At 28.6% G+C, this 27,767-nt stretch overlaps 1 protein-coding gene across 12 annotated transcripts in view; it reads right to left on the bottom strand.

The window, feature by feature from the left end:
• LOC123275435 overlaps positions 1-27,767 on the bottom strand; it is a 322,124-nt gene that overhangs the window by 8,931 nt on the left and 285,426 nt on the right. For 5 of the 12 annotated variants that reach the window (XM_044743588.1, XM_044743580.1, XM_044743571.1 and 2 more), the window contains 5 exons: positions 27,090-27,275; positions 14,534-14,752; positions 10,158-10,319; positions 7,829-7,870; positions 3,797-7,095 (listed from right to left, as the gene is read on the bottom strand). In XM_044743588.1, the coding sequence (XP_044599523.1) occupies positions 5,728-7,095; positions 7,829-7,870; positions 10,158-10,319; positions 14,534-14,752; positions 27,090-27,275 (1,977 nt within the window). In that variant the 3' untranslated portion in view covers positions 3,797-5,727. Of the gene's footprint in view, positions 1-3,796; positions 7,096-7,828; positions 7,871-10,157; positions 10,320-14,533; positions 14,753-27,089; positions 27,276-27,767 lie in introns of those variants that run through there. The other 7 variants (XM_044743620.1, XM_044743637.1, XM_044743627.1 and 4 more) reach the window with 5 other exon arrangements.

Raw genomic sequence — 27,767 nt, forward strand, 5'->3', positions numbered from 1 at the left:
ATATATATATATATATATATATATATATATTTATTTATTTATAAATGTATATATTAAAAGCAACTAATATTAACTATAGAATTAAAAGAAGACTTTGTGCTTGAATTTACAACGGGCATTGCAGATGTTGATGTACAAATTGATTTATTCGTTATCTGTATAAATATTCATACAATATAAAATTATTTACTTTTATAAATTCGAACAAACTCATCTTCCACAAAAAGATCTTTTTAATTTACCATTTAAATTAACAATTTGTACATTTCAAAGGACACGAGACTTATGATCACTAAGTCCAACACTTTTACAGCGGGAGATAAATTCAAGCAAAGTCTAATTATTTTCTATTTTATTTAAAAAAAAAAAGGATTTTTCTTTTCAAGGAAGCAGGAAGCGACAAGGTTTTATAAAAGGCTATTAGCAAAAGACGCATTATTGATTATACGAATATAATAATAATAATAATAATAAAAATAAACATTACAGAAATATTTAGCTTGACGGGTTGTTTTTTTTGTTGTTTTTGTTGTCGATTAATAGATAATAGATAATGAAATAAGATTAAGCATTAATAAAAACAAATAATTTCATGCATTTTTTTCAAGCATTATTATTACAATTACTGGCTGAATCCTGACGAAACCCCACGAGCGTGCATGCGCAAAAAAACGCATTCGATTTCTCGATTTAATATTTTTATTTTAATAAAATATTTCATCACGATAAATTAAATAATTATTCAATTTTATGGTAAAATATTAAATATGACTCTTGTACACGACTAATTATGTCATTAACGTATTACACTTGATTAAAATACAGTCTGAGATATATATATATATATATATATATATATATATATATATATATATATATATATATATATATATATATATATATATATATATACGTGTAATTATCGATATAATAATATATATACTCTATATAATACGCGAATTATTTAAACACGTCGACGAACACGTGAAAATTTGCATTTGCATTCCCGGGGTCATACGCAAATAGTATTTTCGATAAATAGGTACTGTACATAAATATATATATATATATATATATATATATATATATATATATATATATATATATATATATATATATATATATATATATATATATATATATATATATTCATATATATATTTATATGCGTGAATGTGTGTAGTAAGTGTTTATCCAATGATTTACATCAAGAGTTAGAAATGGTACAGTATACAATATTATTAATTTTTAGTACCTTTTGTTGTAATTTTAATTGTTATCATTATCAATTTATATATTATATCATTTAATGATAAATAATGTGTATATATTGTTATATATATTCAAGTTTTGTTTTGTATTTCATTTTAATAGTAATCATTAATTATCAATCAAAACTCCAGTATTTTCTATCTATATATATTTCTTCATAATTTTATATTTTTAATAAAGTATGTTTATTTTTCGTTGCACGCAACTTATATGCAACAATAATATTGCGCAAGTATTTGTATATGTATATATATATATATATATATATATATATATATATATATATATATATATATATTTTAATTTGTATATAAATTTAATATATAATAATAATAATAATAAGAATAATAATAATAATAATAATAAAGAATAATAATAATATTAGGCATATTTTATATAATAAGTAGTGTACTTTATAATTATAAATATTTAAATATTTTTTTAGTTTAAAATCTTTCTTTCCACTCATTTTAGATCTTATGGTGTTCCTATTACGGTGCAGTGGATTATTAGTGCAAAGGAAGGCACTTCCGCTGTAATTAACCGAACTGGCGCCCAAGACCTTAAAGCTAATTTTTATTTAAAATTTTGGTTTTTTAACGATATAAAAACTCTTCAGCAATAACATAATAATTATAATAATTTAGTAATAATAATTAAAAACAATATTTTACTAAAAAAATTATCTAAGCCAAAATATCAATAATTATAAAAACTAATAATTTTTTTAAAATTGCATGAAATCACGACTAAATTAATTTTTCTAGGCCTTGGGCTTTGACAATTCGAACCAGCCAACATCTCGTTGATCTTATTCTTATAATTTTATTTTTCAATAATTAATATATGCTTTAATTAAATAGTCTCTAATTTTTTTTTACTTGAATATTTAATTTAAATGAATTCTACGTTACCGATTTGCAAGCTAATTGTAATAATAATAATTTTATTTAAGTGTCAAAAACTTTATCAATATTGGCTTTGGCGCAGCAATAGGCCTTTTTATTTTTAATCAATCGAAAAGTGTAACTACAAATACATTTTATTGCCATTACCTTAAAAACTTTTTGTTTTTTTCTTTTTTTTTTCTTTTTCTTTTTTTTTTTTCGTTTATAATATCTAATATTAATATTAGTATTAGTATATTACTAACTTTTAAATATTTTGTGTGCTTAGGGCAATAATATGTATATATTTATACAAACTATACTATCACAATGGACGGCCCTAGTAAATATATCCCTTGTAAAGAAAAAAAATGGTTCCTTTGGTTACTTTAAAAATTTATCAATAATTATTGTAAAATGTTTATCATATTTTTGAATAATAATATTTATAAAAAATCGTTTTTCATAATCTGACTATTATAATATCTGTTATAACTGACTAAATTAAAAAAAATAAATCTATGCGGTGAAATACAAACCGCTTTTAACTGGAAGACTTCCGGCGTTATTTTTAGGCTTTTTTTTTTTATTTCGCGGCGCGTGAGTAAATAACAAAGTCCGGTTAGAAATAGTATCCGTCATTTTTCTCCACAATTTATGTAATATAATAATGATAATAATAATAATAATAATAATAATAATAAATATTTTTTTAAACATTGTAATTACTACTATTTTTCTCTATCACTTATTAAATATATTCTTTCTCTATTTAATTAAATTATTTTGTGCAAGTGTGCGTGGACCGCTGTATTCTCAGGAGCCATTTTTAATCTTGTAAAGGATCAAAGAACTCGGAGGATTAAGAATGCAAGAGTTGAGATATTTTTGCTTCATTAAAATTTTATTTTTAATTTACCAAAGGCAATATTCTTTATCATTCTCATTATTATTATAATAATAATTATCATCCAAGTAGAATTATTAATATAAATCTTACTCGAAGGAAAATTAATGAATTTATAAATTTTCTCATTATTAATCTCCGCAGTGTAAACCTCTGAGAACTTTGATTCAAAATAATAATTTTTTTTGACCGTCTTAGGACCTAATTTATTACCATACAATTCTAACTAATATATTTATTATCTCCTACATACAGTACACCATTAATTTATATCTCAATACATCGACTGGAAAACTCTATCAATGAACGAGATTAATATATTAATTTATAATAATATTTTTAAAACTTATTACTCTTCATCTGATTATATTACTTTTGTTTTAAATATAATAATATATAAATTTACATTGTATTATTATATTATCATTTCCTCTTACGCAAGAATTGTATATATATATATATATATATATATATATATATATATATATATATATATATATATATAAATATATAAATACAAGTATATAGAATAGTTTATATCGCTCTCTTGTCAGTTATATATATATATATATATATATATATGTGTATATATATATATATATATATATATATATATATATATATATATATATATATATATATATATTTATATATCAATTCGAAAAGTATTCAAATCACTGGCAAGTATTTTTTAAATATTAATATTATCATTCTTCATATCATAGATTTTTATATAATATATATACCTGCGCTATAATATTACTTCAGCGCAGATATGTACAAGCGTACAAAAAAACGCACATTGTTGTTATCCTGCATCGTTTAGGCATCCATACGCTTGTCTAATTTTATTAATTATCGATTATTTATTATTAATTACTTGCACTCTTATTATTTGTTTATATCGCACTCGTTCTACTATTCTTCTTTTATTAGTTACCCTTGAAGAAATACATGTACTCACAAAAATACAATACATTAATTATCGCCTTCTTTTTTTTAGTAATTATTAATTTCTTTAATAATATTTATCATTAGTTATTTATTCAATTCGTTCATCTGCCTGTTCAGCATCTTCTTTATTTCCCCAAACGTTATTACTCATTATCGTTACGACGGTTCATATACAATGCTTGTTTTTTTGTTTTTTATATTTATTCTAAAGAGTGGATTAATAATAAAACGCTTATATCTTTTTATCTGCAGCAGGCGTTAACTCTGGCATTTTAAATTTTATTATATTAATTAATCGTACTATATCACACGCTGGTTTTTATCCTTTAAATTCATTTAAACCCCGAGCGCAATGATTACGATTTTTTTACATGGAACTCTCCCTAATTGTTGGTTTTTAGTATCGAATATTTTGTGTTTTAAATAAAAAGTTAAACCTAGCTTTTAACGTCAACAAATATTATCATTTTTATATAATTTTAACTTATTTAAATATTAATAATTAATTAATAATTGTTAAACAATAAAAAAACAAATAGAATTTTTAAAAATAAATTTCGACATCAAGGTTTGACTTGTGTCTTTGGACAAGTTGCATATAATAAAAACATGATTATATATATATATGTATATTTTAAATATTCAATTAAAACTACCAATGCAATAAACCAAAATAATTATCTAAATTTAACATTAATTTTAATGATCGATGCATTCTATCCCGTCAATTTACAATGATCATTAATAACATTCACCATAAAAAATAATAGTAATAATAATAATAACTAAGTCGATAAAAACGTTTAAAATTATATTGAATAGTTTGTTTAGATAATAATTACTAAAGTAGATACTACATAAATAACAAACAACCGTATTTAATTAAAGGTAAAACAGTTAAAAGTCAAAAGACGACGCTAACGGAAAATAATTAAAAGACATAAAATAAAAAAGTGACAGCCAGTCTTTAAAAACGTTAAATGATAAAAGATAACTGATAACTATTAGTTTAATCAATTAATAACAACAAAAAAAACTAATGTAAAATTGTAAATATACAATACAATATATAGTAGTCTTATATATGTGTGTATGATGCATATTAATCAGTGGCGTAAATCAGATTATAAATGTAATTATAATCCGTGGCATCGAATAATCAATAAGGCACTGTTCACTGACAATGTCTGACTAGAAAATCAAACTATTATAATTTTGAAACATTTTTTAATCGGTCAGTTTTATCGATTATCAGTCGCTTGCAATCTTTATCATTAAATCTCTGTTTAGTTTTTATATAATAAAAGTTTAAGTAGACAAACAAACAAACAGGCAATTTATAAGATTCCGCGCGTCTACTTCTTCTCTATCTCCGAAGAAATTTTTATTTAAATTTTAGATATCAAAACGCGCAGGATCGTCAATAATTAAAAATTAAAATGAGTGCGAGTGAACTAGACATTCGTTAATTTTAATAAAATAAAAATCAAAGTTCAAACAAAAACGTGCACTTATTTTTATCTTTACTCAAAAATTCTTTCATGTCTACTTCACTCTCGCTCAAAAGTTGCAACAAAAAAAACAAGACTACTAGAGATCTATTAAAATGAACAGGATGCTCAGCGATTAAAACCTATCAATAATTAATCTATATATCATTAATATTAATAATTACTTAAGTCAATATGCAAAAATAAAATAATAAATTTATGTGGTTTTCATTTTCTTATAAGGCTGCATGATAACTCCCGTGCTAACAGGAATGGCAACCTGAGGCTGGGCTGCGATGGTAGCCGGATTACCGGCTTGTAATTGAGGAACCCCAGGTAAACCGTGACCAACCCCAGGCATGCCGTGAACCGCCATACCGGGCAACAGAGCGTAAGGATTCTGTAAATAGGGATTCGTGTGCTGCTGAAGAGCCGCAGTGCCTCCAGGCATCGATGTTTGCATGTAAGGCGACGGTAAAATAGGGTGTTGTCTTATCAAGGAGTAAGGATTCAACCCTGCGGCGCTGGGTCTCGGATAATGCAACAAACCGGCGGGAAGATTCGAGGCAAGGCCCGCACTTCCGGGAATCCCGTGAGCTAGACCGTGCGGAAGAATTTGCCTGGACGCAGCGGCAGCCGCAGCAGCATTATTAGCGGCAGCAGCGTGTACTGCAGCAGCAGCAGCGGCTCCGGACTGACTCATCGACAATGCCTGCTTGTTAAGTGCGACGCCGGTGTAGTTTAAAGCGTTCAGTGGGTTCATTCCGTACGGCTGTGCCGCCTGGGAGAGTTTTATTGCCTTTGCGTAGTTTTTCTGGGCAACTTCCTTCGCGAGAGTCGCTTGGTCCATGGCCGCGAAGCTGGTGGGGTTCATGCCCAAGGAATTCAGGACATTCAGGTGGGCCATGTTTGCCATCGTGTAGTTGGCCATAGAGTTTACCTGGTGCTGTTGCTGCTGCATGTTTGCGATCGAGGCCTGGATCGAGTTTATGTTTGCCATCGACACCATGGCCGGCATCGACGAGTTAGTCAGATTGGTTATGCTAGGCATTGATGAGAGTCCGGCTAGAGAGGACATTGGGTGGTTTATTGTTGCTGCTGTTGATGCAGAATGCACTGCTGCCATTTGGGGGACCTGGGTCGCTTGTGTGCTCGTGTGGTTCAATTCGGGAGAGTTCCGGGTATTACTTTCGTTATCATGGTTCGAGGCGGATATTTGTTTGGTTATATTGGTGCCATCGTTGGAGCCTAAGCCGCATCCGCCTCCGCCACCGCCACCTCCGCCTACGCTTGGTGGGGGCGGAGGAGGATTATTTGGGTCTACGAGAACGCCGTTTGTGTCAGCGTTGCTCGAGGACGACGCTTGTTGGGAGGACGGTATTGATATTGAGTTTTGCGAACTCGCGATTGACTGATTAGAGGGTTGGGGAAGGGGTGGTGTTCCAGCGTACTCACATGACACAGGCACGAAGGGCTGCGGCAACTGCATTAATTGTTGATAGGTCGTCGCGCCAGTTGCTTGATACACTGGCATTCCGGATTTGTCGCCCGCGGGACGCTTGTATGGTACCATTCCCGGAAAGGCCTGGAATCAACAAGTTTGGTTAAGGTGATTAAATGCTTTTTTTTTTTTTTTATCTATGCTATTTATTATACGGGCTTATTTATTTATAACCGAGATTTTTTACGGTGTTAAAAACACATGGTGGAGCGTTTTCCTGTACTTCCGGATAGCTGCGACCGCTATTCAAATTTGGTCATTTATACGGACCGTTTAAAGGTTTAAGTTTTTTTTTTTTGTTTGTTGATACTCCGTTTTATTTTGTTGAAAAATGCTTTTTAACGCCACGGACGCTCTATTTCAAAACAGTAACAGATACATTTTTTTTGGTACTTTGTCAATATACTTTCTAGATAAAACTATCAACTGATATACTAAAAATAATGTTAATTATTTGCTAAAAAAATTTCGAGGATATTTTGTTTCATGAGACACAAAAAATATTTTTTTCAGAAAAAAATGTAAAAGTTTAAAATTGTAAATCGGATAAATTTTTAAAGAATGAAAATTGACTGTTAATATGTTTTAAAATAAAGCAACCGAAGAAATAGTTAAAAAATTTTTTAAATATAAAAACGATACTTTGTTTATCAAAATTTTGCAGAAAAAAAAGGAACAAAATAAAAATAGAATTAATTTGATTTGGATTTGTAAGAAGAAATAGTCGTAGCGCGGATTACATATATAAATAAATGAAATAATTATGATAAATAGTATAACCAATAATCATGTTGAATAGTTTTGAATCTTCACTTACAAAATTCTCGTAGTAGAATGATCCGAAGGACTTTGATTCCATCTGCAACAAAGACAGGATAGGTTTCAACGATTTTCGAGGACGTGGCAGACACGATTATTTTTCGTGCTTAAATACTTTGTTTTTGTTTGAATGTTATTTTGTTGTTCGTCGGAACAACCGGGAGGGGAGCAGTGGGTGCTAGTGCATACAAGTTGTGCCGATGACGCAGCTTGCGAAGACGTTCCCAAGAAACGAGGTTAACGTTGTTGTTGGACTAACTGTAAAATTTATTTGTATCTAGCCGTGAATTATTACTACGGAAATATCGTCGTTTTAGCTTGTTCCTAGATAAGCCAAGTAAATTTAATAACAATTATCATTATTCTTTAGAAACAATACAAAACAAAAAATATATATGTTTATATTTATATATATTTATCACGCCGTTCATTTTATTTAAACAAAATGAAAAACGATTGTGCAAAGCTAATATTCTTTGAATGAGCAAATTTTTTTTTACTGACATTACGTTCAACCAATTAAATGTTCAAAAAAAGCGCGAAATTGTATACGATTAAAGCTGTGGCCTTTGAGGTAAAATAATAAAATTAAATTGTAATGAAAGAATTTAATGGAAACAAAGCGAGTATGCGAATTAAATTGTTTTTAGAGAAATAATTAAAAGAAGAAATATATTATTCAAAATAAATTATTGTTGAACAATGATAATAAATAATAATTATGTATTAATAAAATATAATGATAATTAAAATAAAATATTGAATAAAAGCAGCAAAATTCGTGATTACAAAACGCATAAATGCAAATGACGTGTGCAGCGAAATAAAATCTATCGGAGTATAATTCAATCGGAAGCTGCGGACAAGGTGCGAAAAGCTTTAAAGCCGATTATATTTACGGATCCTGAACTCTCTATTTATATTTAAGTTTTTTTTTTTTTCATTATTTTTTAGGAACTCAATATCTGTGATTGAAAAAAAATTTCAGTTTTGTAAAATACTATTTCAAATTTTTTCAACCGTAAAAAATGCTTCTCTAAATAAATCCGCGGTTTTTAAAATATTTCATTGAAAAAAATGTATTTAAAATGATTAAATTCAATAATAGCAATAGTATTAATAATAATAATAAAATGATAAAATGAAGCCTCATTTGATGGAATGTTATGTATAACAATTTGCTTTTTTCTGACGTCACTCTATGACAGTAATTTACTGTATATCAAGGAGAAAGTTAAAAGTCGAGTAACAATACTATTATTAATGTACTAATTAATTAATGATAAATTATTTATTATATATGAATATAAGTAGATATTATATCTTGAGACAACAATGTCTTGGCATAGAAGTTGTCGACAGGATGACGTCGGTTGCACCGTCACCTTGGGCTCGAAAAAGCACAACATGCATCACCGGCGCAAGCTTGAAATTATTCACAAAACCTCATTCACGTTATTTCGCTATACTCATATGTACATATTTTTATATGAATACATATATGGGAACGAGTAGCGTGAATTAAAGTTTCAAACACATGTTACACTTTCTATTTCACTGTTAATAAATTTTATATCGCATAAGTTTTAAATATAATCATAAATCATAGTTCATAAGATCGTGTATATGAAACAGTTGTAAATGAAAATGTAACGTATGCTAAAAGTAGAAGTTAAACATTTTTAGCTGTAGGATTTGCAAATAATTTTTTTTTTTATTTTTAGTCTTTTCAATTGATGTTGTTTGTTGGTATTTTATGATTTTACTCTTAACTTTTTTATTTTACAATGATAGCAGTTGAATATTTAAAAAAAAAATTTTTAACGATTGAAAAGACTGATTTATTGGCGTATAAATACAATGCGAGACGTAAAACCTTTGGAAATGCGTAATAGTAATATAACAAGGGAAAATAATAGATGTCCCGGATTTGAAAATTAAATGTACAATTTCCGAGTTAATTATAAAATAATCTTGTGCAGTCTAGACGCGAAATTATATTAAGCTGTTTAAAAATTATAAATTAAAGTAATTTATAATTATAAATGAACTTTAAGAGCTAGAGCTCGAAGCGCACTCGGCAGTGTATTTACAGTCGCGTTTTCTATATTTAAAACTTAAAAATATGCTGGAATAAACAGCGAGCAATTACTGATAGAAAATATGTGAAAAATCCAAAATTAGTGCATTAAACGACAATTTTTAAAAATAAAACAGTGAAAGCTAATTTTAATAGTAAAATAAAATAATTGTGAAGAAAAAAGAGTGTAATTGCTCGTCGTTTAATCGAAAAAAGGAAGGTGTAGGTCATGCAAAAGCCGTGGTACCATTAGCAGATCATCATTGGTGTCGCGCATCCGCTTCTTTCCGAGCTCAATGCTCGCCATACTCGGGTTCTGAAGTCCTCCGGGTACAGCCACTGCCGGCACTCCTGACACTCCACCAGCCATAGCGCCCATTCCCGGCACACTTGACGATAACGATCCAGCCTGGATATTGCCCATTATCCATTTGTTTCCAGGCGTCATACATTTATTTTTTTTTTTTAATTGTAATTTTTTTTTGTATGTTTAATAATTTTTTTTTTTCCACAATAAAATGAATTTTTAGTGCAGCCGTTGCGTGGTTTATTTATTTATTCGCATGTGGCGGGCGGTGATCGGTCAGTCGTGCGTTTGAGATTGTTTTCGTCGGCAGTATTGTTTTCGCAGGCGTTAATTTTGGCAGGTAGCGAAGCGCACGAAGATTTGTATCAGCAAGCATGAAGCATCGTCAGCAAGAGGGCAAGATAAAAATCAAAAAAAGAAAAAAGAATAAGTTAAGGCTTTTAGGCAGAACATAGTTGTCGTAAACGTTTTTTACTCGTTTATTTATATTTTAAATAAATATTATTATTTTACTTATTCATCTAATAATGATAATAATAATGAGACTAAATTTTAATTATTACGATTAATGATGAATATTTTAAGTACAACAACATAAAATTTTAATAAATAAATAATTAAAATAGCAATCTATTATAAAAAAAAGCGCATCCGTGGCATCGACCCTCGTAGCAATCTAAAGATATTTATGTCTGAAAATAAATGCACTTGTCAAAAATTTAAATGCCTGGTTATCGCGTGACCAAGATCGCATTTACTGTAAATAGCTGTTACTTGTAATGATAATAATGATTGTGATTATTATTATAATATATCTATAACAATAACTATAATTAATTATCATATTGAAATTTAAATAAACTACCAAGATGTAATCTATGGACTCATAAATAGATATATATTAATTAATGCGGCAATAAGTTTAAAATAGTTTAGCGTTGATACACCAGCACACCCTCGATTATTGATACTGCCCTCCTGCAATTAATTATAGCTTATTCTCCCATTAAATTAGCATGTATTCGGATTTAATTATTATGCATAAAATAATGACGAGCCACAATTAAGTGAGCAAGAGTCCATCGTGTGGTTTCCAGTCAACTAAATAAAATTTTCAATATTAAATATTATTAATTAAAAGTTTACGAATTTTTATTATTCTAATTATAATAATAACAATAACAATAATAATTATTGTTATTGTTATTAATATATAATATTTGTATAATTTCATTGCAGCTCAGCATACCCATGTATTTTCTGAAATAAAGTAAACTGGATGTTATGTAGTTAGTAGAGTACACAAGTTTGATTGACTCAAGTGAAAATTTGTTCAATAATTATTATTTAAATGATTATTTATTTTCTGATGTCTATTGCGTCTGTCGTTGCAAGTGTTTACGCAGTATATAGTTAATAGTGTCGTGCCATTTATTAGGTGAACAATAGAGTGACATGTGCTTGTGCATATGCATGTGTGATTGTCGTTGATATTAATAACAATCCAGTAAGTAAAGTGTTTGATTATACATCTATGTGTTATGTTATCATGTGTAAGAGTAAGAGTGAGAGTTGGAGTGTATAAATGTGTCTGAATATATAGTAATGATTATGTAATGGATGTACTTAAGGATTACCGTATTTTACACGTGACAAACATCCAATTAAATGGTGCTACAACACCCAAGAGTGCACTGTCATAGTTTATAATTTTTATGATAAATCAGCAACTTTATTAAAACAAATAACAATTTTTATTTTTTTCAGCTTACATATTTTTTTTTTTTTTTTTTTTTTTTAAATTTTACTTAATCTTTAAGGCAAAATATAATAATAGAGTTTTTAGGTTTATATGCACCCTTTGGTTGTTGAAAACCATCCGTAGAGAATGAGACTTCCCTGCCAACAAGCTGGACTGCCAGAATCCGTGCACGATTTCTTCAGACGTGTCCGAGGAGGATGTGGGCTGGGTCATCGGTGCCGACGTTGCTGAAAATTTTTTGCTCTTCCGGTAGTAGTCGAGTGTCAAGAATGGGAAAAAACAGTTGAGATAATAGCAGCAAGTTAAGTATTTAGGGAACGAGATAAGAGAAACAGAGATAATTTGAGATTTAGAGATGTCGTTTGCAAATTTTAAATAAAAATATAATTTTAACTAAAGAAGACTAAAGGACTTTATATTAATAATAATAATAAAGTAAAGAAAATAACAGAATCTTTAAATCAAAGATAGTAAATAAATCTAAAAGTTCCAGCGGTGTTTTATTGTTGATCGAGCTCTCGTTTCAACCAGTATTGAGCAGTTTCTTGAATTCGGTTACTGACGGACCAATAAATTCCAACGAGGCGCGTAATGCAAGTACGTTATTTAGCTCCAAGTAACTTTGTTTTTCATTTCATGCGATTAGATATTTTTTTACTTAGTAGACACAAAGGATAATAATGGAAGATAAGATACAACAAATAATAAAATGATAATTAAATTTTCAACGTTAATAAATGAATTTGAAAATAATAAATGGAAAGAAAATGAAACTAAAGTTTATTTGACAGAAGATCAGTTCCGAGGAGAAGAGATGCACGAGGTATATTGTAATCCTCGTTCGAATTAATGGAGTTTTCAGAGCTTTCCATGATCTCTTCTGGTCCGTTGTTGTTGTCGTCGTCGACGTTGTTGTTGTTGTAGTTGTTGTTGTTGTTGAAAGAGAGCCGACAATAAAGTCGAATGTAATTCACGAGAACAGATCCTCGGACCTCCATTTACGAGCGTATGTTTTTTTAGATTTTTTTTGTATTAAAAATATTTTTTTTAATACTTTTTTTATTTTTATTTATAGATTTTTCATGTGAATTTTTTCCCATTTTTGCTTGACTCCGAGATTATTTCAAATACGAGTGTAGAGGCGCTTTGTGTTGGAGCAGCAAACAGCAGCAGGGTTGATAGCCGGGGTTCGTGCAGCACAGCTTGTCAGCAAGGTTGTGTTTTTATTTGTATCATTCATGATAGGTACTTTAACTACTACGTTTTATATACAATTTTATATCCATTCGTCGTTTCCACTTGACTCCAAGAAAAATCCACTTCCAAATATTTTATCGTTTTTTTTTTTATTTTTTAATAAATAATTCAATTAAAAGTTTAATTTGTTACTGTATTAATAAACTTGACATTATCGAGCTTATGTAAGTCATTATTTGTTATTAATAATAAATAATTTATCAATAAAAAAAAGGATTTCGTGGAAGTGAGTGAAAACGAAGCGACCGGATAAAACAACGAGGTATACGCATTATTTATTATCTAGGTACTCAATCAGGTGAAATTGGTGTATTGCAACTAGATATATATATATATATATATATATATATATATATATATATATATATATATATATATATATATATATATATATATATATATATATTTATATATTTTATTTGCACCTGGATAGCTGCGATAGGCTGCTAGAAAGAGAGAAATAGAAACAGTGGTGTTGGTGATGATAAAAAAAAAACGATATTCGGGTATTTTTAACTACTCACTACATAACTACTTTAATGGCTTTACGTCAAACAGGATAGATTTACAAACACAAAAGCGAACGATCGAGAGGTCAGAATTTTTTATTTTATTTTATTTTATTTTAGTATAATGTTCGTTTTATTCTGACGTCTGTATCGAATGTAAAGAGCACGACTGCTGCGTTTGAATTTAATAATAATATTAACGATAATAATATGTACAAAAGTTTCGTTTAATTTTTTTCGTTTGAAATACTTTTTGTGTGAGTGTACACAATTCTGAATTGAGATGAAATGTTACGCAGTGGTCGAAGCTTCTTTAATGCAAAACCCAGCAAACCAGGAGAGGATGAAAGTGGATAAAAAAAACTAAATATAAATAAAAATATTTTATGAAAGTTTTAAATCTCGGTACTGTCAATATAAAGAAAATCAATATTCAAGGCATTTGCCTTTAGAATTTTTCAATAATCTTTGTTATTAAAAAAATACAAAAATAAAAATAAAAATCAACAGAGAATAAATACTTGAATGTATTAAAATCTATCGTTACTTTCTGTACTGTCAATTACTATAAATATCGAATGAATTTAACGGACAGTTATATAAAAATAAAAATAAAAAAAAAATATGAATTTAATAAAAACTGAATAAAACGTTTTTTGGAGGGTCGGTTAACTAAAAAAGGATATTATTTAAATGAGGATATTTAATAATAATTATAACAATAAAGATTAAGGATTGAAAATAAAAATAATAGAGAAAGAGAGAAGAGAAGAGAAAGAATGCATTACCGCAATGCTAGCCCGAGATTGTGCGGCCTTAATGTGGGCTTGAAGGTGCAGAGGGGGGTGGAAATAGCGGCAGGGGTCCCGATTGCATCGGCCCTTGACAGCGTCCATGCAGACCGTCACAGAACCGTCCTCGTTCGCCTGCACCGTCTCGAGAGGGTGCGCAAACCGGCACTCCGTCTCACCGCGTTTGCACGCCCCACGTTGAAACTCGCGACATACCTACAGCAAGAGCGAACAACACGCATGGCATAGCACTCTATCTATGTGGGTTCACTGTAGTGAAAGATAATAAAAGGGGGTGAGTAAATTGGGGGGGGGGGGGCAGGCCAGGTCAGTGGCTAGGCAGGTTTGGGGGATGCAAGGGGTTTTATTTAATATGGAGCTTGTCAACTGGGGATACAATAGATGGATATGGATGTATATACTGTTGGTGGTATATAGATGGATAATCAAGGGATGACATGTAATCTAGAGGCATTTCAGGATGATAGAGTGTTCAAGTTATAGATATACATCATTTATTTTTTATAATGGGGCTAGTTTTATTTTAAGGAAATTATTTAAGTAATATCATTTGTATGATGAAATGTTAGTTTTAAATTTTGATTTTAATTCTACTTTTTTGGCTAAGTTTGACAATAATTTTTGCTGTGGTATTACGACAAATTTATATTTTCAATTTTTAGAACCAAATTTTAAGCTTCTAAGCAACTAGAGTTTAGAAAAAAAATAATAAAATCAGTAAACATTAAACCATTTCTAAGTTTTACTTAAAAAATGAATAAGTATACAAATAAATTTACATTTATAATTTTTTTAAATTCCCATATTTGATTTGTTGAAATAATAATTTATTTGTTGAGCATGGTATTAAACTTCTAACTTAAAAATTTTGACGTAATAATCTGATTAGAAGAGAAACCTCTCAAAATTTGATTTATTATTCAAGTAATAACATTATACCATTATTTAAATCGAGTGTTTTGCTAATTAAACTACTTTATCCATTTAAATTTGTATTTTATTTTCATTAAAGTAGTCATAGGGGTTCTAAATAATGAAAATATTAATTAGCCTTAAAAATAATGATCAAAATGAAAACGATTATTGAATTCAGTTAAGAAATAAAAATTATATTAAAATAAATTCAATCATACAAATATCTACATACCCAATGATAGAAAAAGTACTAAACAAACAAATGATAGTAATGATGATGATAATAATAATAGTAATGGTATGGGTTCAATTATTAGATAGTTAATCTACTTAGGCAAAAGTTCTCATAATTGTGAATATTGGTGAATATTGGTCTACTGTTAACGAGATTTAAATTTAAATGAACATTACTTCGACTGTACTGACGATAAATAAATGTATGTACATATGTTGCATGTATCAGTGCAGAATACACAGATTTATTGAGTAATGATAGAACGTCACTGGAGAATTGATACATCAGTGATATTGATTTAGCGGAAAGTCAAACGATATTCACATAGAACGAGAACGTGATTGCTGAAGGGACTAACTCTAGTATAGCCGGAGTGTGTTAAACAGTAGCAGCAGTAATGGCTCATACCAAATGGGTCCACTGTGCAGCTCTGAGGGATATACACTACGCTGCTGTGTCGGTCGTTTTGTGTTGTAACAATATTACAGGGTGATGTACACTAGGGAATTCTCCTGGTACTAGACTTAAGGGCAGACCAGCCGGGATAGGGAGCATAGGGGACCAGACTGGAGTATGAAATTAATATAACATGACTGAGAGAGTGAGCTAGTGAGTGAGTGAGTGATAAATTGAGTGATTGAGGCAGAGACAGACAGAGTGAGAGTGAAAGAGAGTGAGGTGAGGAAGGAGTTGAGTCATTGATCGATTGTTTCGATGTGAATTTTGGTCTGACGATACTCTGATTGTATCACTGAAATCTACCTTGTCACGCTTAGCTTACTTTACTTAGCTTGGCTTAGCTTACTTTACTTTGTCAATTAAACTCTCAGTTCACTGATTGATTCTATCATTAATTATTAATTATCATATCAAATACATAGCACTTGATTCAATTGATTAACTACTTTCAAGCTAAATCATTTCATTTAAATTACTGACAGATATATTTTTATAAATATATATGCTATCAAATGATCAAAGATTATCTTTTTACAGTTACGATTCTTTCTATTAATTCAGCCACTACATTGTAATGTTTTACGGTTACTACCCTACTAAACGAAGCTCACGATAACGTGAGTAACTACATTATACAAATTACTCTAATAGTCGCTTTACAATCTTTTAATGATTAATAAAATAATAAATAATTAATACGTTGTTATCGTTATCAGCTTAATAACAATGATACTTTTTTTTATTTATTATATTAGTCTTATTAATATTATATCGTTGATAGTAAAAAATTTTTCGTTTATTTTTCATGAATTTAAAATTTTTATGAAACTGAAATTAACAGACTTCTTACAATTTTAAGAATATCTTTCAACAAATAAATTATTATAAAAAAAGTCTTGAAATTTCAGCATCATACATTTTTTTATTGAATAAAAAATGATCAAAGACGAAAAATTTTCGAATGATATAATTAAGAATAAATGTGAGAACAAAGCACGCGTCTCACATTTTCGTGATCAACACCAGCGATTCGGGAAATCCGAGTGCCTCGTTGTTTCTAGTATCGAATGTAATCCACCACTCGCATTGATGTACATTGTTATCATTGTTAGAGTATCACGGTTGACAGATAGTAGCAGGAGCATTGGAGAACGCGAGCGCGGCAAATTCACACAGACACACAGACATATTCGCACACGAATGTATTATATATGTATATATGCTTACTTACGTACTCTCGTACATCAGATACTATGCATACGGATAGATAGTAGTCAGATAGATAGATAAATAGACAGATAGGTGGATAGATAGCCAGACATACGTACACACACGAAATAAGCTTAACATATTGCGCTGTCAGTGCACATCTGTATCTGTATAAGTTAAGTACACGGCCAGCACATGGACACGCTCTCCTAAGACATACAGTCAGATAGACAGATAAGGAGTACAGTATATTGTGATATAGTAGTAGGAAAATACAGTCTAAAAATACGTGCACGTAAGCTTGTGCTCGAGACGGGTAAAACAGCCGACAGATGCAATTGATCATTTTCTTTTTTTATTTAAGCAAAAGTTTAATAATTACGTCCATTATAATTTGCAATTTGCAGCACAATGCGTTTAATCAAAATGACATCTTAGGCTCGTCATACGTCCGTCTCTTATGATTATGAATAACTGTCGCAATGAGGCTAAGTGTATGCGCGTGCCGTATTGTCGTTATATTATGTACATACATATGTAGAGAGTCAGAGAGCGTATTACACATTTATTATGCGACATGCGAGGTACCACACGCCTCGTGACATCGAGTCGTGCTTGTGGCTATCCGAGTGTATGACGTATATGTATACATCTTATGTTATATGTTATATCTAATCCCAGGATTTCGCCGAAAGGCTCTACTAAATTTAGCAGTGTAGTTACAGGTCGATCCTTTGGGCTTGTGATCGCTCGGCAGTGTGCATCATCGAGGAAGGACTCAGGGTTGCGGTTTCAGGATAATTGTAATGGTAAGATCTATGTGTGTGAATGTCTGCAGGGATATATACTGTTGATAACGTTTGTAATGCTGTGAATTTGAATGAACGCTAATGTCGTTATCTATGTATTACAGAGGTGTAGTATCTGGGTGAATGTGAATTTAGTCCAATGTCTTGGATATTTTATTACACTTTAACAGTAATCGCGTGTTTTCATATCGTTACTCTCTTATAAGTTTTTGTTTTTAAATATACATTTAAAGTTTTTAAGGTAACAACGTAACTACGTAACAGTAACATTGACAGTGATGCGAACTTACAGTAGTCAGACTCAAAGATCATTTTTTTTTTTTAATTTTAAATGAGTAAATTATTTTTAAAAAATTGCACTGACAATTTTTGAATTTTTTTACATGTGCATATTTTTATTTAAATTTTTTTTTGAATTTATACAACTGATCTTTGAATTTAAATACTCAACTATAATTATAAGGCACACGTAATTATAAACACATATATTACTTTCGACATAATATGCTGAAAAAATATTTATGATAGAAAAAATAAAATATAGTAAATGATATATTTAGTGTAAGTGTCTGTTGTGTACAACAACAACAACAACAACAACAACAACAGCAATAACAATTACAACAAGAGTAACACGATCAAGGTACATTTGCATGTCTTGAGCTAGGCTGTCTGTAGGTTGATCGTGTCGAGAGTTAGTTGTTGCTGGTTGCCAGGAGTACGTTTTGTAAATTACGTTGTCTGTATGTGTGTTGTGTGTTATAAATGTGCTGTAGATATATGTTTCTGTTTTTGGCACGTGTTAGCTAAATGCGTGACGTGAGTATATTGTAGCAAAGTTAATTTGTATGCGCATAAAAGTGTGATACATATACAAATATAAACACCATTATAAATTATATATGTATATATTAATATATACATGTATAGATATATATATGTGTGTAAGTATGTGTGTATATATATTTATGTAAGAAAGTCAAAGTCACATGCTTTATTTAAATACTTAATTAATAATAATAAGCCCTTTCTCCTGGCTGTAAAATAAATAAAATACCATAATAATTACAATTAATTAAATGCATTAGTAAAAATACTGATTAGAGAAAAGTATAAATTAAAAAATATATCTATTTATAAAATGTAAAATAATAAATATATCACTACTAGAAACAAATAATTGCCGTTTAGATAATACGTAATTAATTAATTAATTAAAAGAGCAAATTTAATACATTAGCGTAAAATTTTTGTGACAATTGCACAAGTAATAAGCTGGTAAATAATAGCGTAATAGTAAAATCAGCAACACATTTTAATTTATATAAATATCGTTGTTATTGTTTCTTTTACAGATATATATATTATCACATATATATGTATGTAAATAATGAGTAAAACGACGAAAGCTTCATAATATTTCCGCTAGAAAAATAATAAAATATAATTTTAAACAAAATATTATACGTTTGCTGTTGATAAAAGCGTTCACAGTTTTAAAATATATTTAAATATTCAAATGATAATAATAATAATTATAAAATATAATCAGTGCTACGACGATCCAAATCGAGTATATTGAATTTAAAAATTCAATACTGTGTTTTTAACGTTTTTGAATAAAATAATTGTTTCAATATTTCACTCGGTAATAAGTGCTTAGCGTAGTAAGTGTGAAAATATAAAATAATATAAAATAAATAAATAAATAAATAATAATAATAACAAAAAATGATCAGTCTACTTAGCGTACATTCTACCACCATTCAGGTATGCGCTTATTGCTTCCCTAGTATACAATCCAGGCTGGTTTTATTTGTTAATTTTTATTAGTTCCTTTGATATTAATTTAAGTAAATTTATTGAAGCAGTAAATTCATTAATAAAAAGCCAATTATTATAATTATTATTTTGAAAACCAGTCGGAATTATATGCCACTAAATTTTATTAATAAAAGTATTAAAAAGTCAGGCAGCAGGCAATCGTATTGTTTATATTTGTCTATTTTTTTGGTTCGAGCGAGTGTAATTAATATAAAAATCGAATCTAATTCGATTTTAATCAAGAGACAGAAGACGAAGAAGGATAAGTCGGAGGATCACGAGGATTTATGAGTTTATTTTATGTAATGGAGGAGATCGACACTATACAACTTAAACTATACGTGAATGTGGTGGCTCTGTTTGGTTATTTTTAATGTAATAATTACCAGGAGTATCGTTATGATTCATGATTATGTAATTCCAATTAGGGAAACTGTTGATAAATTTGATCAATCGATCGCTATTGTGTAACGCAAGTGCATTAGACATTCGATTTGATAGTATATTATATTACATTACATTATAGAGACAGGCTGTTGAATCGAACAAATATCCCCCGAGTTTGAAATGCGCATCACTAATCTGTTATAAATTTAGATTGGATGAGATAATAAATAAAAATATACTACTGTAATTACTATTATATTGTAAGCGAACAGAGTCACCATGAAAGCACGTCAATATACCACCCATCGAACCACAAGTAAAGGATCAATGTTACGGATTGTGCACTCCAATTCGCGCGTTTTTTTCCATCCAGTTAATATTTTAGATTTTTAATAATAATTTTTCATGGTAAATATATAATAAATAAAATAAATTAAAGATAAAAGCCGTGAAAGCAAGTTTTAAATCAACAATTTACGTGAGCAAATTAAATAAAAGAAAATAAAAAAATCTGTAATGGTAATTTAATTTAAGGTAATTAAATTAAATAAAAGAAAAAAAGCAACATATCTTGTTTAAAAACATCAAAGTCGCGCAAATTAAAATCTTTTTAATAAAAGTAATATTTGTTAAAAGAAAAAAAATTGAGTAATTGTAAATGAAATAAATTACGTGAAATACAATAAACAGTCTGAGCAAATAATTTAGTTTGAATTACATTTGTTTTTATTTGAATTCCATCATCAAAAGATTTCGCGTGACCCGGACTTAATGCAAGTCATCGCAGTACATCATCACAAGTAGGTATTATTATATTATGATTATTGTTATTTTTAAAATCATCAATCAATTATTTATTGTTATTTATTTTACTCAATAAGTTATAATTATTAATTAATATCGTTAATTAATTATTGTGATTAGTCAAACAGTCGTTCGTTCAATTACTTATTCACTTATTTATTAACTTATCATTCATTGTTTTTTTTTTTAATTATTTTTTTATTTTATTTTACTTCAATAAACTGCAATAATGTGGGTAGTATCATCCAATTAACAATATCACATCGTGTATACTTTTTATTAAACTTCGTTATTAATATTTTTGTTCATTCATTTCATTGCATTTTTATTTTTTTTTGTTCTGTTCATTATTATTTTTGGTTTCATTTCAAACTCTTATTGTGTATGACACTATGGCCCGTAGTTTTTTGTTTGTTATTAATTAATCAATTATTATTATTAATTATTATTATACTAGTAAATGTCGTATGGGCCACTTTCATACTCATACCGGATATGAACCGGGTGTCCGAGGAACGGAGGGAATTGATAAATAATTTTTTAAAAATAGAAAAAAAATTAAGTGCTGATATATACATATAAATATTAATCTTTATATATTATATTATATATATATATATATATATATATATATATATATATATATGAATATGTATATATATTTGTATAATAGATAATATATAATAGGAATGTTATAGATTATATATCACGGGAATAATACACTTACATAGCGCAACGCCCGGAAGCAAATTTCGAAAATTCGCTTCAACCAATAACGTTTTTATTTTTATTTTTAATATTAATTATCATAATATAATTATAATAAAGCGTATAATTTCTCAATAGCTTAAATAATTTAGAGTAAATTAATATTAGCCAATATTAATACTGCATAAAAACGAAAGGCGCAATAAACGATATCGTAAAAATTTTTTATTTAACTAACAATAATTTATTTTAATTTAATAAATACTTTAAATTTAATTAATAAAAAAACGTTTATGGCTAAAATTTAATATTCGACTTTTGCTACCGGTTATTAATTGATACAAAATATAATTGATTAATTTGTTAACCTACCTACTATATACATATGGAATATGTTTTTTATGTGCGTATGCATCTACATTTTATTTTATTTTATTATTTTCAATTGTCAATTATAAGTTCGGCGTTATTTAAATTTGACAATTTAATTTATATTTTAAATATTATTAATATATATCTTGTACATATTAATTCTAGTGTAAACTTGCATACGTACATATATATACACACATATATATGTATATTTTGTCTAAAACGTTTATTAATTCAGTATTATCAAACGTGCATCCGTATAATAGAGAATTATTTTCATTTTTGATAATCAATATAATTGTTTAAATAATAATAATTATAAAAATAATAATAATAATAATAATAAAATATATCAGACAATAAGATTTTTAGAAGAACAATTGAATTAAAAAATTAATACAACAAATAACAATTCACCTCTCCGTGTACTTCGGACTATACAACATCATTCCAGATTCCTCTAATCGTTCGTTCATATATTTATATATTTATATATTTATATCATTAATTACCATTTAAATAAAAATAAATAAAAATGCGCATAATCACGTTATAAAAATTTTTCCACATTGTTGCTTTATTTTTTCATTTATTCACTGATAGAAGGATTTGTTTATAGTTAAAAATATTTGTTAACAAATCATTTATTAGAGACCACTTTTTAGTCCTTATCAAATATTTCTTATCTAATCAGATTTATTAAATACAAACAAATCATTTTAAATACTAAGAAATATTTGTTTAATACTAAAAAGTGGTCTCTAATAAATGATTTGTTAACTATTAACAAGTATTTTTTAATACAAACAAATCCTTCTATCAGTGGTCGTTTTTGTCGTCAGTAATTATTTTCATTTTAAAAATGTTAATTATACTGTTTGGCGCTGTCGGGACCAAGGTAAGGGATATATGTATCTCATCTATATAATATTCACTCACAAATTAGGGTAATAAAAAAAGTAAATCCCGAAAGATAAAGAGATAAAGGGAGAAGTTAAGGAGTTAAAGAGGGAAAGTAAATGGAGGACATAAAGGGATTGACTGAGAATGAGTAAAAACAGGTAGGTAATAAAGAGGTGGAATGGAAAGGGGGTGGTAATTTCGTTGATCTTATAAAAAGTCATATCTCCCTTTTCTGATCGCCGGCAAATTAACTGCCGGATTTCTAAAGCTATCTAATAAGATTTACCTACGAAAAGGTACGTAAGACGTCGTTGATACTTTTATTTATTTTTATTCCTTAAACTTGTCGTTACATTTTATTTTTATTATTTATTATTTTTATTTTTATTTTAATATATTAGTACACGTATATCAGTACTAAATCTTACAGTGTCTTACAGCGAGTCCATTTAAATAATTATTTTCCTACGCCTTAACAGCGTTCTTTATCCTCAAATCTTAATATTGCAGTGCCAGACCCGTTTATTACACTTTACTTATTAAATCTTCGCGTTTTATCAAAATTTCTCGTGTAATATTATTATTACACAATATTATTGTTATTAATATTTACGTGACTATCGAACCATTTCCGTATTATAGTTGTAAAAAAAAGATAAAATATTCAATCACCACTATACATTTATTTTTATTTTTCACCCCGTTTATTTTTATTGAATAATATTTTTTTTTTTTTTTTAATACTCAAGCAACACATGCGAGGTATATACTACACCTCGGTACATGAGTATGCATGATAAATAAAATAATTAGTTCCAGAAATTAGGCTCAATTATTGTTACATTTATAACCCTCACTCACCGCGATATTTAACCACTCGCGAAATTTAAGATTACACACTATCGAACTATTAAATACTCCTATTTATATTTTTATTAAACCTTACTCTTATAATTATTAATTATCACTAATTATCAATCCTATTAATAAGTTAGTCATATCTAAATATAGGAATTTAATTTTATTTATTATTGTTAATATCATTAATTTAGTTGCACGTTAATTGCTTGGGTTCGCCGATAGACCGAGTCAACGTAAATCGCGGCAGATAGTTTTGTCACGAATAAATTAGAACGGGGAGACGTTCATACAATTATCGGGAAGCTTCTTATTATCTTTTCGTTACTGCGAGAAACATTTTCGAGTAAGGCACGCGCGTGTCCGCTTGCCCGTGTTACATATTTGCTGTTAATAATTAATTAATTAATTATTTATTATTACGATCTCAGTTTAAATTATTTTCTGCCTCATTTTGTCTACACTTTGCATAACAACACGGGGCCCGCGTGCACACGTTTCAAGAGACAAGTAAATGGCCGGGGCGTGCGCGCGACTGATTGTAAAACACGCGACGTCTTTGCTGAAGAGGAATGAAGACAAGAAAAACAACAAAGAAGAATATACGATAATATATGTAATGTGTTGTATTGAGGAAGAATGGAATAATAATGATAATAATAAAAGATGTCTCACGTTCGATATCGTGCCTTGCGCGCACGTTACCAACTAAATCGCGAGATTTTACATTTTATATATTTTTTTAAACTTCATACTTTGTTTGCTTTACATTTTTTATCTTTATTTTAGTTTTCGTTTGTTTACTTTATCATTTTAGCTTCGTAAAAAAATACAATACACTTGATTGTCTCCGTGACGAATTGGAGACCGGTTGTGCGAGGTTCGACGAGTATTTTTATCTTGTCACATTATTATTTTTATTTATTATATTTTGTTTACTTGTATCGTGTCAATTTTATCCCTGGCACGCGATTCAATTTGCACGACCCGTGAATTATTATTTTTTTCGTTGTCGACTCGAACCCGCGAACCCTCGCTGTTTCGACTCTGCGGCTCAATATAGTATCCGGCGTTCATCGATACTCATCCTTCAAAATTTTATTTTATATATCATTTATTTATTTATTTTATTTTTATTTATATTTTTGACTTTTTTTTTTGCTTTTATTATTTTTTATTTTATCTTTTTTTTCATTTTAGTATTTTGTAATCATTCACATGCTGACCCGACAATAATTATCATTATCAGTGGTCCAAAGTAATTTACAAACGTTTTATCAGTACCCTATTTTATCAAATTCACTCTCACGCCTTAAGAATGAATCGTTGTTCAGTAAAACTTTTTTTTATTTTTTTTTTCTATAGTAATATTAATATAAAAAAAAATAAATTAACAACTAAAAATTTATTTTGTTTTATTCCATAAAACTTTTTATACTCGCATGAACACTAAAAAATATTATTTTTACGAATATTAATCTCTTATCATATTATTATATATTTATTCATTTCATTAATAATAATTATTAATTTTATTATTATTTATTATTTTGTTGCTTAATTCTCATTTAATTCACTCACGTCATATCCTCTACTAATTATTTTTATTCAAAAGTCTATAAGAAAAAATCCTAGTTTCTCTATGGTCGTTTACGAACACGCCGAGTGCAATTTTCAATAATATATTATGATTTCACATAAACATTGTCAAAATTTAAAACCACTCAAAAAATAACTAAATATTAAAATCGTTATCCACTATTATATAATATAATTTAATTTTTATTTATTTAATAATTAATAATTATTTTAACTTCTATTTCAATTTACCATTTCTTTAATTTATTTTTCCTTATCTTGATCCAGCACTCGACGTGTCAAATGTCTTGGTGTACACGCCAGGAGAACGAAATAAAACGTCAGACCGCTTTTTTCTTCCTCTTAATGTTCAACTTTTATTTTTATCCTTTAGATTAAGTTATATTAATTTAACTTCTGTCGGCATGGAAAGCAAAACGTTCCTTGATATTTAATAACACCGAACCAGATCAAAATCATTAATCTCTTCTCTCTGACTAAAGATATCGCGATTTATTAATTTTTTGTCAACAATATATGTTTGATCCCCTGGCTTATTCACCACAACGGTCACCTCACGTTACAAAACTAACGTCAATACGATGCTTCATAAATATATTTATTATTTATTTTATTTTTTTGTATATATATATACTCATTTATATATAATAATAATAATATTAATAATAAAAATAATAATAATAAATTAAAATAATCAGTAAATGACGACGCATTTAGATCTAGTGTCGCCTATCAAATATTTTTATTATTATTTATTTATTTATTTTTTAAATAATTTCACTTTGTTTTTGTTCATTTTAATAAAATAAATTCACACGAGTGTATTGCGAACCGTCTCGGAGATGGGATTTCGTGCTGGCCGATATCCGATTGCCGAGTGGTCAGTAATAATAATAATAATAATAATGATAATAATTAAATTATATAAAATTAATTGTAATAATAATAATGATGATGATGAGTAATAATTAAAAAAAAATTAATAATAATAATAATATGGATAATAGTATTAATAGTCATTAATCTTAATATTTAAAAATTGAATTAATAATTATAATGTTGTTGTAAATAAATATGACGGTATTTATTTTTAAATTTTTAGATTTTTAAATTTTCAAATTTATATTAATCTTATAGTTCTTAAAAACTGTATAGTAGTAATTAATTAATTAATTTAAAATTTTAAATATTTTTAGTAGTACGCGTGGACGTAAACGAGATTGTGGATGGGATGATGATGGGGATGGGGGTTATGTAGGGGTGTGCATACGGAACTGGTAATAGTGGGCGATGGGGATTGATTAACCGATTGCATCGTGGAGACAGGCGACACCTGATTAGGAGGACCTGCTGGGACCTGGTAAACGGCGTTAGGCCCTGTCATCGGGCACTGGGCTGCACCGGCGCCGTGTTGGCCGCCGTGCTGAATGTAGTTTGGTGGTAGACATACCTCGAGACGATCGGTACGTGGCATCTTCTGCGGCATCGCCACCGTCTGCTGCACCACTCCCAACGGGCTACCAACCCCCGTAGGGTCGGCTGGTCCCATTATCGCTGGCATTATCGGGCTTGGCGTGAAGTACGGCGTGTATGTGTTATTCACCTGCGGCATTCCAGTCAGGTACGGATTGGTGGCCTACAGAAATAAGAGAATGCCCCGGAAAACATCCAGGAGAGCGGCTGTTAGTTTTATCTTTTAATTAAATACTACCAAGGTTATTCACCGTAATTTTAAGCACTGATCAACAAATCCTTTCAAAGTCACTTTTAACTATTAATTTACGGAAAATTTTTGGTTTCATTTTTATTATTATAATATGTACAATTTTGATTTTTTAATCTCCCAATTACCTTTCACGATTGAAATTTTGATTTTAAATTTTTATTTCATAATTATACACTAGGGTGATACAAAAAATTTGTATTTTTAATTATAATTCTGTAAATTAATTTTATTTAAGATAAAAAGTAGAAAACCAAAAAAGAAAAATTGTTTTGAAGAATTTTATTGTCTTGAATCAAGCTCAAAAATTTCACTTAAAAATCTTTTCCATTTAATTCAAAACAATCTAATTCTACAAAACGATTTTTTTCTTAGTTCAATATTCTTTTTTTTTTAATTAAATTA

The sequence above is a fragment of the Cotesia glomerata genome, linkage group LG1, assembly GCF_020080835.1.
Source record: "Cotesia glomerata isolate CgM1 linkage group LG1, MPM_Cglom_v2.3, whole genome shotgun sequence".
NCBI lineage: Eukaryota > Metazoa > Arthropoda > Insecta > Hymenoptera > Braconidae > Cotesia > Cotesia glomerata.